This window comes from Gobio gobio, assembly GCF_949357685.1.
Source record: "Gobio gobio genome assembly, chromosome: 18".
Classification (NCBI taxonomy): Eukaryota; Metazoa; Chordata; class Actinopteri; order Cypriniformes; family Gobionidae; genus Gobio; species Gobio gobio.
Window position 1 is genome coordinate 25197563 of NC_137111.1, and position 12538 is coordinate 25210100.

General features: G+C 37.8%; 1 protein-coding gene across 6 annotated transcripts in view; it reads left to right on the top strand.

Annotated features, from left to right (window-relative positions):
* rock2a (rho-associated, coiled-coil containing protein kinase 2a) overlaps positions 1-12538 on the top strand; it is a 60245-nt gene that overhangs the window by 18246 nt on the left and 29461 nt on the right. For all 6 annotated transcript variants that reach the window (XR_013818490.1, XR_013818491.1, XM_079843549.1 and 3 more), the window contains exon 2: positions 10486-10567. Coding sequence is in view for 4 of the 6 variants with exons in the window: in XM_079843549.1 (XP_079699675.1) it covers positions 10486-10567 (82 nt within the window). In the remaining 2 variants the exon portion in view is untranslated. The remainder of the gene's footprint in view (positions 1-10485; positions 10568-12538) is intronic.

The window sequence follows — 12538 nt, forward strand, 5'->3', positions numbered from 1 at the left end:
AAACTGCTTGGTGGATTTAGAGATTGTTCTCCCTTTTGTCTGTTCTAAAACAGTAAAAAATAAAAAATTTCGGAAGTTTTTGTAGTCAATTTTGAGTAAATATTGTGCAACGTTGTGTCTCATTTGTTATCATGAAAGTTTATTATATATAAACATTGATGTTATATCAGCCATCTGCCACCCTTTTCTCCAGATACTGGCATCAGCATCAGTTCATGAAGTGTTTTGGCTTCCTAAATCACTCTTAACTAAATACAACAGGATGTCCGATGGTGAGGAAGGTTACTGCATTACTGCTGTTTAGCATGTAGATGAGACGGATTTCTCATTTCCACAAAAACATTTTTAAAGAAAACCTGGTATCAGTTGTTCAGACTTCAGAATCAATTTTTATTGTTGACCAATGCTTATTTCAAATGGCTAAATATCTGTCAACTAATCAGCTTGTTATATCCGTGTACTGATATACTAGTTGTTAGACACAGGGGAGCTAATAAACTAAGAGGTTGTCAGTAACATGATGGTGAGAGTGTGAGAATAAGGAGTGTCAAAGCGAGAGGATGTCTGCGGGTTTAACTGAAGCGTGGATAATCATTTGTCATTATTGCAGTTAGTGTTGGAGGTTGTGTTTGTGTGTAGTTGGGAGTGACTCACAGTTTGTGTGCGTGTGTGTGTGTGTATGTAATGTTAAAATGCAGAGATGCAGTATTTTTAACTCCCACTCGGGTTTTAGTGTTTTCATTCGCCATTTGTATTCACTTACTGTATACTGTTATGGATTTTGTGCATCTTTCATAACAACCATGTTGTTGTTTTTTTCACTCGTGTGAGTCTCTCAGCTGAAAATGATAAACCATAGATTAATTTACGCCATTAGTCGACTAATCACATGTTTATATTTATTTAATTACTTATATATATGGGGGGATACTAAACCAAAATATTTCTTTATATGTTGTCTGAGGTCAACTTATGACGTTCGCATGGGTTTACATTAAAAAAAACGTCATAATGAATAACTAGTAGGCTATTTTCTACCCTGGTTTTGAGACTCGCTCCTGGAATGCTCGGTTTTTATGGGCGTGTGGCATTGAGGACTTGGAAGTAAACGCCCACTGCTATGATTGGATAACAGTTTTGCATATTATAATGAACATCATATGATGTTATGAACACTGTTTAACACCGACTATCACAGCAAACTTAGTCACAGCCAATACAGCCTGTGCGTAACATTGTTATTACTGCCTTTTATAACACAAGCTTTTTGCCAAATATATTAAACAACAGTTAAAACTGAGCCCCCTCATAGCTACAATAACCTTTGAAAACTGTAAGTTGATAAATTAAAAGAAAATGCGTTACTGCCTCAGACATTTGCTGGTGAGAAAACCTTGGAACTAGCTGCCTTGGTCGCTGTCTGCCATTGTCTGTGATGCTTGTTTACTGTAATATTTATCAGTAAACAGTAGGCATCTAGCTACTTAAATAACTGAATTCTTAAAAGCATCCATAACCATATAAAACAATTTTTTCTTTTCTTTTTAATTTCATTTCAATGAAAAGATTTCCCACCAATTCTGTGTTGTGTATTTCTGGTAATCAAATGAAGACATAAAACATTCATTTAATTCATCTTTTAATTTAATTAAACAAACTTTGTCAAACAAAGTGCTGCACAACGGAGCTTGTTAAAATGAATGTGAGCTAAGTTAAAATTAAAACATCGAAGAAAAATTGTGATTATTACTTAAATAAAGTTTTGATAATGTATTATTATTACATTAATGTTATTATTATTATTACATTGAGGCGTCTCTAAATTTTACTGTACAACAGTAATATATTTGTCAAGTTAAACCAAACTTTTATTTTGAAGGGTTCCCGTAAAGACCTTTTTGAGTTTCTATGCGTTTGATATGACCATAGTTTTTAAATAAAATGCTCATGAAGTGACTCTCAGAGCAGCTCTGGAGATGACGTTCATGCATTCATGTCCTCGTGTGAGATGGCTGAGATGGAAACATGTTACAGTCACATGTAATTCAGAGTGTGTGCATGTGAGGTAAATTATACCGCGCGTCTGCGCCATTCATTCACGCAGAGACATGCAGGACATGCAAGATTCGTATTTAAATAGTCTTTTTGCAGTTTAATATTCACAGACACTAGTCTATTAGAGCTGCAACTAACGATAATTTTTTCTGTCGACTAATCTAACGATTATTTTTTCAGATAAGTCGACTAATCTAACGATTATTTTCCTGATTAATCTGGTTATTCTTTTTTACTGATTGTATTTCAAAGAGGGTAGTGAATTTGTATATTATTTTAACATGAAATCAATGAATGATGACAATATTAATTGTATTTCAGGAAGGGTAGTGTACTTAGTATGCCATTTTATAATGAAATATATGAACACAAGAAGCATTTTAAACATTATGTATAACTAATGATACTATTCATCATAAAATACAGAGTAGGCCTAATTAGGAAATGTTGTTTACTATAATAGTTGACCATGATTTACTTATTGATTTGTGTCAATAGTAAACAAAAATGCACTTTGTATTTATCTCCAAAAGGTTCACATACAGGAGCTTTCAGCATAGTTTTAATGTATAACTAGTCGTCTATTTTGAAGATACATGTGCATAAACAACGACTAAAGCTGCCATATGTTTTTGCCCAAACTTCAAAGACACATTTAAATGATTAAAACTAGAGGCATATCTTAACTTTAATGTTACTTTAATCAAGTAAACTACCTATATAAGGCATGTTATATATGCATATGTGTTTGGGACAGAGGGGAACCCGGTCGCATTTGCAGCAGATATATGCTGCCCATAATAAATAAAAGCACGAGACGTACTCGGGTCAGAGAAGAACACCGGAAAATGTGACCGAATGGACAATATTCTTTTACATTTGCAATACACACGCCACGGTTCAGCTGTGCGAGACAAACACTGGCAGTGTGAAAGCACAATGGGCGCGAGCGGCTCCCGCTCTCCACACGCACAGCTTCTGCCCTGCCACCGCGTGCAGTGTGAAAACGGCGTTACAGAGCGAACAAAGCACAGTTTTTTTTCGGCTTCTGTTTAAAGTACTCCCACACTTTTGAATGCGGTCTGGCTTTATATGATAAATGATCATTTTCACTATGCCCGGGAGCAGAAGCTGCCATTATTCTAGATCTATTCTATTTTGACGTATTTTCGTAGTTGACGTCATCGATGACGTCAACGCGTTGTTGCAGCCCTATAGTCTATATCACCAGATGCGTTCTCAGGTACCTAAATTGGGTACGAATTGATTATTGTGAATCGGTACTCCTGTAGTACCAACGTAATTCGGTCGGTGCCCTTAAAAGTACAGAGTTTGGTAACCAACCCGAATACCCGCCAAGATAGACATGTTGATATAATGTTGTGTGAAATTGTTTGGTCAAGCGCAACAAGTGAAAGAGAAATCAATTCAGTATTTTTGTGCTTTCAGAATGTGTGCACACGAGTGTTGTCAAAAATATCTATATTTCGATATGTATCGATACTGAAATATCTGAAACGATACCAATACTCCTTTCTACAGTATCGATACACCGATACCAGCTGCGCTCTCTTCTCAGACCGACAGCGAGTTGACACGCACCTGCCTCCTCATTCACTCCAGCGTGTTCTGCTGGATTTTTCCTCATGACAGCATGTTAGTGTTGGTGTGACCGGTATGAATTTTGCGCGGGATTGCACATAATTCTACTCATTCCTGCAGATTTTGTGCTCGCATCTGAAGCGCACACACATACCGTAATAAAGCCGCCTCTGACATACAAGTGCAAAAATGTGCTCCTTTTCCCAGCTTAGTAATGGTCAAATGCACTCAAAAATGATTTTACAACGCCCATCTTTGGTGAGTATTAACATAAACTCAGTCATAAACAGTTCAGGAAGAATGTGTAACAGGAACAGTATTTTGGATCCATGCATGTGTCAAGTCTTAAAGGGACAGCAGTAAATAAACGTGCCACTCTCTATGTTGTTAATGTTATTCAAACTACAAAAAGATAAACGATCACTTGCTGCTATTGATGCAGTGATTAACTTGTGTAACTTTAATGGATTAATCTGTATTTAATTTTTTACAATGAAGATTATCCAATGTTATTTTAAATTTGATTACTTATTGAATTATAATTCTTACCTGAATACTGTTGGACCTACCTGAAAAAAGAAAGCAGTCTATTTCATTTGTATCTTTATTCTATTGTATGCATTTGTGCTATTGTTAGTAATTTGTTTATTTGTTCTAATTTTATCAAAAATTTTATTGAATATCAATACTTTTCCAGGTATCGTATGAAGTTAGAAACTCCAGTATCGTGACAACACTAGTGCACACGCAAAACCGAAGTAAAAGTACCGAATGGAGCTCTTTCGCATCTTCTTGCACTTGAATGTGTACATTGCCAAGGTTTAAAAAACATATGCAAAAGATAAACGATGGCGCACTGACCCGATCGGGACAGTTCTGTCAAATTTTGGCCGTCGGGCAGTCCTTATTGTCGAGCCCTGCATTTAGATCCAGCGTGTCAATTCTGCATCAGTACATGTGTAGGCCTTTCACGTTGAGTGCGCAAGAAAGCGACAGTAATATCTTCATTTGTGTTCTGAAGATCGAACAAAGGTCTTACGGGTTTGGAATGACATGAGGATGAGCAATTAATGACAGAATTTTCATTTTTGGGTGAACTAACCTTTTAATGCACAGATACATTTTGACATACAATATCATTTTTTTTTGTCTCGTCCGTTGACATGGATTTCACTGTCAATCATCGCAGTTTCGGATTCAATCCACCGTTTAAATAAGGTTGTCAATCCAGAAACTTTAAAATGTGCAATTAGCAGCATGACAAATGTATTTATATACAAAAAGCGAGCAAAGAGTGCTGCCATAATCACTTAGCGAAAACTCCCATTACATCATGATATCAGCGGTGCATTCTTCAGCGGTTCTTCAGAGGTGCTATATAGCACCTTAGTCAAGAACCGGTGAAGAACCTCTGAAGAACCACTGAAGCACCAAAATTGGTGCTATATAGCACTAAAAAAGGTTCCCCTATGATTACGAGGCAAGAACCATTTTTGGTGCCATATAGAACCTTTTTTTTTTAGAGTGTAGTACCAAATAATAGGGTTCCCTGTATTTTTCTATAAGAAAATCAAACCATCAGTATCAGCAGATATATAGTTGTCTCGCTACTAGGGGTGTGACGAGATCTCGTCTGAAACAGGTGGATAACAGTCACTTCAACATCAGCATCAGGTTCGAGCCGGACATAGTGCACAGCACTGATCACGTGTCGAGAAGACGAGCGCTCTCGTTGAGCGTGTTACGAGTGTGTGTTACATGTTAATGGAATCCGTGGCAGAGGATTCGTTGTGCAGCAGAAGCGTATTTGAAAATGCACGTTCAGCACCACCAGTACTATTCCCTGGGAATACTATTCCCATAGTACACATGATTGCGAAATTCAAAGTGAAAGTAAACGCGAGCGCGCATTCAAACACAATTTCGATACGGCTCCCTGAGGCATGCAAATATCTCCCAATATATAAGCTATCTAGTTGTAACCATTTCTTAGCTCTGTATCATGCTTGAAGAAAAATGTGGTCTCTATTTGCACTTTGAATATTGAGTACTTTGATTATCGTATTATGGTTATTGTTTGCACTTAATATCTATGATCAGTTTGTGGGAAGGAGTTCAGTTAGGAGGTCAAAAGAAGCTCATGTGCAGTTCTAAGGTCAGAAGAGACAATCATACAGGAGAGAAGCCGGTCAGTTGAGTTTTTGGCAAAACCTTTACAGTGCTTGTTGTCTTTTACTCCATATGATAATTCATACTCAAAGTAGAACTGAAATGACATTCATTACAAGATAATGAGTTAAGACACTTCAAATGCACCTGCAAACAGTTTTTCTAATCATGCATTTCATCATTGAGGATTTCTTAAAAATACTATGTAAAAATCTCACCTCGTCTCGTTCTCGTGAACCCAATTTCGTATCTCGTCTCGTCTCGTGAGAAGTGTCTCGTCACACCCCTACTCGCTACTTATAAGTGAGTCAAACACTCACTTGGACACATGGAGGAAAAGCAATCTTCACATCTATGTTTGAATGACACAGAAAGGGTTTTTCCCCACCGTCTCCGCAGGTTGTTCACGGGCAACTCTTAAATACTTTAATGGTGTGTAGACCTGCAGAACACGCATAATATTATGGACAAATGTGTAAGCATTTTAACTGGATTGCTTTTATTTGGCATTGTCTGCAGTCATTGGCCTCTGGAATGACTGAGTGTATCGTAATAATAGAATGAATTCTTTAAAGTCAACATAAAATGGTCTGTGCAACCCATATTTCTTTAAATCTTTTTCTATTCTTTTCTTTTTTTATTTGATCCTTTGCATGGCCTGTGGACCTGAAATGAATTGTGTAGGCTGAATGTCAAGTTTAACCTTTTGTACGTCAGCAGAGGTTTGTTCAGCTCTGTAAGAACTTTCAGTTAAAGGTTAAGTGTTAAAATGCTTGTCTCAGGTTAATGTGCAAAATGGCACATTAGTAGTGCAAAAATGACACACTTTCAAGTTAAACTTTAAGCAATGCAGAGACAAAAGCAGCTGACACTCTTCATGTGTTGGTTTAATAATGGAGCTGCAGTTTTAACCTGAAGATCCAGTGTGGTTGATGTTTGTACAGGTGGTCTACATGTGTGTTCATCGGTCGTCTAGTAACGGTGGCCACTTGTATTTCTGGGCTGAGGAGTGGGCTTTTCAGCACACCTCACACCATTCTGATGTTTTAAATGTTTACTTTGGTGTGTTTTGGTATGTTCTGTTTCATGTCTCTAATGCCTGTATAGGAGAGAGGAAGAAATGATGTCATCTCTAAACAGCACTGTGACACTACAGCAGTTTCGCTGGAGCCTCTGGTGGCAGGTGTCATTTCCTGTCTGTGTGTGCTTTGAGATAGACACTGTGTTTTTCCTTAAATAGAAGTTTTGGCCTGTACTGGGAAATAGGGTGTTGATATAGTAAAATATAACGCGCACACAGGAGTTCAATCATGTCAGCTCGTCTCCCATGATGCAATGCAGTGTTTCCTGCAGAGGTCACATGGTGAATATGTTGAATGGTGAATATGAATTGGACTCTGAATTTTCTTTCGCCAACTGTAAACAATTATTATTTTTTAAAATAAAAATGATTGGTCCCACGTTATATCAGGTGTCTTTAACTACTATATACTTGCATAAAAATAAATTGTTAGGTGCAGTGTACTTGTTCATGTTGTGTTGCAAAACACTTTTGCTGGGTAGGGACAGGTTTCGTGGTATGTTGGGTAAATAGGTGGGTTAAGGTGTAAAGGAAGGGTAATCTGTGTAGTTAATATGGATTTAATTGCAGATTGAATTATAAATACAGGTATTATTTAAATATAAATACAATGTAAAAACCAGGGCCGCCCCCAATAGTCGGTTAAACGTTAATCTACGAGAAGAGGCTAATTCCTACAAGAATTGGCAAAGTCCTGCATTCTGTAAAAGACAGATCGTTAACACTGCTGCTCCATGTGGTAATTGTGTCGGGCAGGAAATCTAAACCTTCGCCTATTATTCATCGACCTCTGACATGGCATACTAGGCTTGCTACGATAGTCAGTGTTGCGGGTGTTACCGGTGTCCAGACTCAACACCGGTTACATCACTTGCCGACCGTGGCACCGCCCACCGTCTTTTTGATTTTTTTTATACTATAAAAATAATTTAGTTCAGTTAGAGAACAGACAATACCAATAAAAACTGAACGTATCTGCTTAATAAAGCAGGATCCGACCGTGAGTCTCGGCAGCGGCAGGAGTCATTCATCAGATTTAAGAGTGAGGAGCTGACTGAGATGATCGTGGAAGATTTGGTTTCAAAGCGAAACGTAAAAGCGCCTATTTAAGGGAGTTTGTCATTTGTTTTGTTGTTGTGTTTTTCATTAAAAATAATAGGCTAATGAACCCACAATTCAAGCAACCTGCAGCCGAATTGGCGCTAATTCAAAACCGAAAGTAAAATGTGCACGCCCGCACAGAGCGCGCATTGTTTACTTTCGCCTGGCTCAGTGCGAGCCTCCACGCTACGCTGACTGCGCGCATTTATTTTTGCCGCGCGCACCCTCGCGCTCGTGCGGGCGCGTCGAGTATAAACAAGGCTTTACGGACGAACTGTTATTCATTCATGGCGTGCATCTCAATCATAGACTGATCAATGCTTGATCAGTGCCCTGACTACTGAACTAGGGAACTGATTGAGACCATGACTCATGGCCTCACAGAGCGTGCATTTACAGACGAGCTGTCATTCACGGTGTGTGCGCACTAGCGCGTTTTCAGTTCAGAGCGGTCGTGTGCATGTTACTTTCGGTTAGATAGAATTAGTGATTTAAAAGCCTCCGCCGGTGATACCGGTATTACCGGTGTTGTCACACATCAATTAACCGGTGGGAAAATTTCCTCACCGTCACATCCCTATGGCATACCATTTGAAACATGTCTGTAGCCTAACTTTAGCCACTTTACATGGCCGCATGCAAATTATTTTTTTCCGTTTAAAGTGTTAAAAATGTTTAATGAAATTAACGCAGCATCTGTTTTTTTTAAATGAGCGTAGTTCATTCAGTAGCAGCCCGGCTTCCTAGTGACCTCCTGCCCTTCAATAGGGAGGAGTTTTTCCGACACCTTCTGCCTCTGATGGCTTCCAGTATCCCTCCGACCCCTCAATGGAGTGGAGTTATCACCCACCGTCTGCCTCTGAAGGCTTTCGGCAATACACCAGCCTGCATCCAAGGACCTGGTGTTCCACGCTCAAGTCTGAGTGTGTATGTAAACTCACCGTCTCACTTCCCAATTTTCTTAACTGTTACACCAAAAATAAATAAAATCGCAGTGTATGATAGCTTTCAAGTTTACTGTAATGTGGATTGGCTATAATTAAAAAGCATTGCGCGTTGTAGGGTGTGAAAGCACCCAATGTGCTGGTACTCACAAGTCATGACATGGAGCAAAATATGTCTACTGTTGCAGTCTTTATGCAACTTAATGGCCGACTATATTCACAGTGTTGGTAATCTATAATAAAGTGAAGTGTGAGAACAGATGGATTTGAAAAGAAAGGGAGAGAAGAGTACATCCATAAGATTTCACATTGTGCAGTAAGGGGTAGAGAACTTTTGGAAGTTGAAGGCAGGGCAGGAGAGAGAGTGAAAATGGAGAGGAGGGGGAGAGGTGTGGCTGTTGGACATTCCGACTGCTTTTCCGGTAAGGGTGTCCAGCGAGACCATGCCTGGTATGTCGGTCACAACAGACCTGGTCTTGCTTCAAATCACTTTACAAGCGCAGCAGTGCAGTAACCGCCGGCCGTCACCTCAGTCTGCATGTGCAGGAACAAATGGGCCTGGTGGTCTCAACGTCTGTTTAATTATTTTAAATGCATTTCCGTTCATTATGCGCTGCATTCCCTCAGGACAGGACATCATCCAGATGCCCAAAAAAGGTGAATAGTGTTCTGGGTAACACAAGCAGTAGTAATACAAAATAAAAAAAGATGAATGACTTGTCGTATCGACTTCATCAGCAGAAGTGAATGTTCTTTTAATATCCACTAGTTTTTTATAAATCCTTACTGACTTCGTTTTGCCTAGCCATTTAACTTCCTGTCCTTCAAGTATGCCTGTTGCTCATTCCACTCAGGGCTCAAATAAAAGATATCACTCGATATCATTTGTGTTTGCCCGTGTCTTCTCAGACAGATAGACATTTACAAAGCAGTTACCAGATGGGATTACTTTCCTAAATTGTTAAATTATGTTTAGCTACAATTTAGATAAAATGTCATTTCATGTACATATTCTGTTTATACAGTGAGGAAAATAAGTATTTGAACACCCTGCTATTTTGCAAGTTGTATCATACAGCTGTATCATACAAAGAAATAGTAAAAAAATCATACATTGTGATTTCTGGATTTTTTTTGTTTTGATTATGTCTCTCACAGTGGACATGCACCTACGATGACAATTTCAGACCCCTCCATGATTTCTAAGTGGGAGAACTTGCAAAATAGCAGGGTGTTCAAATACTTATTTTCCTCACTGTATATCAGGTGGGATGCCAGGAGCACATGAACCACTATCTGTCATGCTTCCCAAATTACCAAATCCATGACGAACGTGCATCAGGTAGCAAGCTACAATTTCAGCGTTACGTGTGGAATTTCAAAAAGGTCGAAATAAATTAGAAGCATTGTGAAAATGTATGGAATACATGAATAGAAATGTCCCAAAAAAAAACAGAGACATGTTTATTTTGTATGAATATTATTTACATGGAGACAATTATTTTATTGTTTGTGTTTGTGTTTTTGTTTCAGGACTCCATGAATGCCCTGGTTTTAGATCTGGACTCTCCGGCTTTACGTAAAAATAAGAACATTGAGACCTTCTTGAACAGATGTGAGTATCTGCTTTTAAGAGACCGCAGATTTTCTCTGATTGTTGTTCTGTGGTAAAGGAAATACTTAATGGTGGCATCATGTTTTACAATGAGGCTGCTTCCTGCTACAACGTCAACAGCATTTATTTGAATTGAAATGTTTTGAGTGGCTCTTCCTAATTTGGGCCCCTCACATTAAAACACTGAAGCTCATGACATAAATAATAAATAATGAACTGTCAACATACTAGAGCTGCACGATTCGGGATAACTTGAGAATCACGATTTTTTTTGTTTCAAATAGAGATCACGATTCTGAACAGACGACTAAAAAATAAAATTCGGTTTGAATGAATGATTCAATGACTCGCTCATAAATACTTCACTTGTTTCATTACTGGATGAATTAGCCTTTTTGAACAAATCTGAATACTTCATTGACAAATATATTTTTTAACAGTTACTTGTCACCAGCTAGTGGTGTAACGATGGGATCAATACAAACGTTATTAGAATCGTTAATCACAAAAAGTGATTTGCTCTATTTTGATCGCTTGACATCAGACATCTTTAAACGCTGCGCCGTTATCTTCATCCTCCCGCATGAGGAGAAGCACTTTAGTTTCATCTTTTCAATTTGACATCTTTTGGACGTCTGAGTGACAGGCATAACGGATAATCAAACAGAACGCTTGTTTGCTCACACGAAACAAGTGTAATAGTATCCAGAGTCTCAGCGCTGATAAATGGAAAAGAGGGCTAGGTCTTGAGCAGAACACCTTGAAAAAGCTGCGAGATGTGGCGCAACGGTCAAAGATGATCATTTATTGCATATTTAAAAAGAAAAACTATTAAAAACCTTACTGTTTACTAGGGCTAGGTAAAAAAAAATCGATGAACCGATATCGATTCTTGAATCCCAAGAATTAATTAGTTTTCAGTTGATAAATGAATGCAACTTTGTAGAACCCCTCCCATCCAACAAATCACAATAATCTTTGTGCTTTGTTACTTTTGATGAGATACAAAGTCTCAGATTTCAAATTACGTCTATTTTATTATGAAATAAATAAAAAGTACAGTTTTGTCGCTGTTTAATGTGGTGTGACTGATCACAGTAGCGCAGCTCAGAGTGTGGAGAGCACGTGAACTGATCATCTCCTCCACTTCAATACCAGTTACAGCGCAAAATAGACATGAATGAACGTCAAGGTATGTTCAAAGATTAGTACAAGTACAACGCACTGAAATCTTTATCACATCACATGTAATCGCTCAATCAGTGTTTCAACCGCGAAAGACGTCAATAAAACAGCTTGTAAACAATGTCACATTTACCTCTGAAAAAAAACATTCAGTGTCCATAAACTCATTAGTCAGCTAGACAAAATGAGCATTTTGATAAATATATGCACCACATTACATAGGCTTTTTATTATAATTTTTTTAATGTTCTTCAATCTTAATGCATGTTTGAATAAATCCATCAAGTTTTTATGATTGCCACCATTTAAATATTTATATTTAAATACATTTTTTTGTAGAAATATGATTACATAATTTTAAAGTTAGTATTATAACTTTATTATTATAAAAAAACACCACTGAGTGTAATTTATGTTTGTATTTAAATCAGTTAATGTTAGCATTCATTATTAGTAATGTACCAACTGACTACCATGTTATAGTTTACAGCATTAGTTAAGAATTTTTTTTCTCAAGAAAATTTGTCATGTACTGTATCTGATATATATCCGAATCATAATCGAATCGAAAGCTTGTGAATGGAAATCGTATCGAATCGGGAAGTTTGTGTCAATACCTAGCCCTACTGTTTACAGCGCGGAGTAATCACGGTATTTACCGGTATTTTTTAAAAAGGTCCGGTTCACACATGAACTGTTATGGTAAGTTACCAGTAAAGACTACTAGGGCTGCAACAACTAGTCTATAAAATTGATAATAATCAATAATGAAAATAATCGATAACG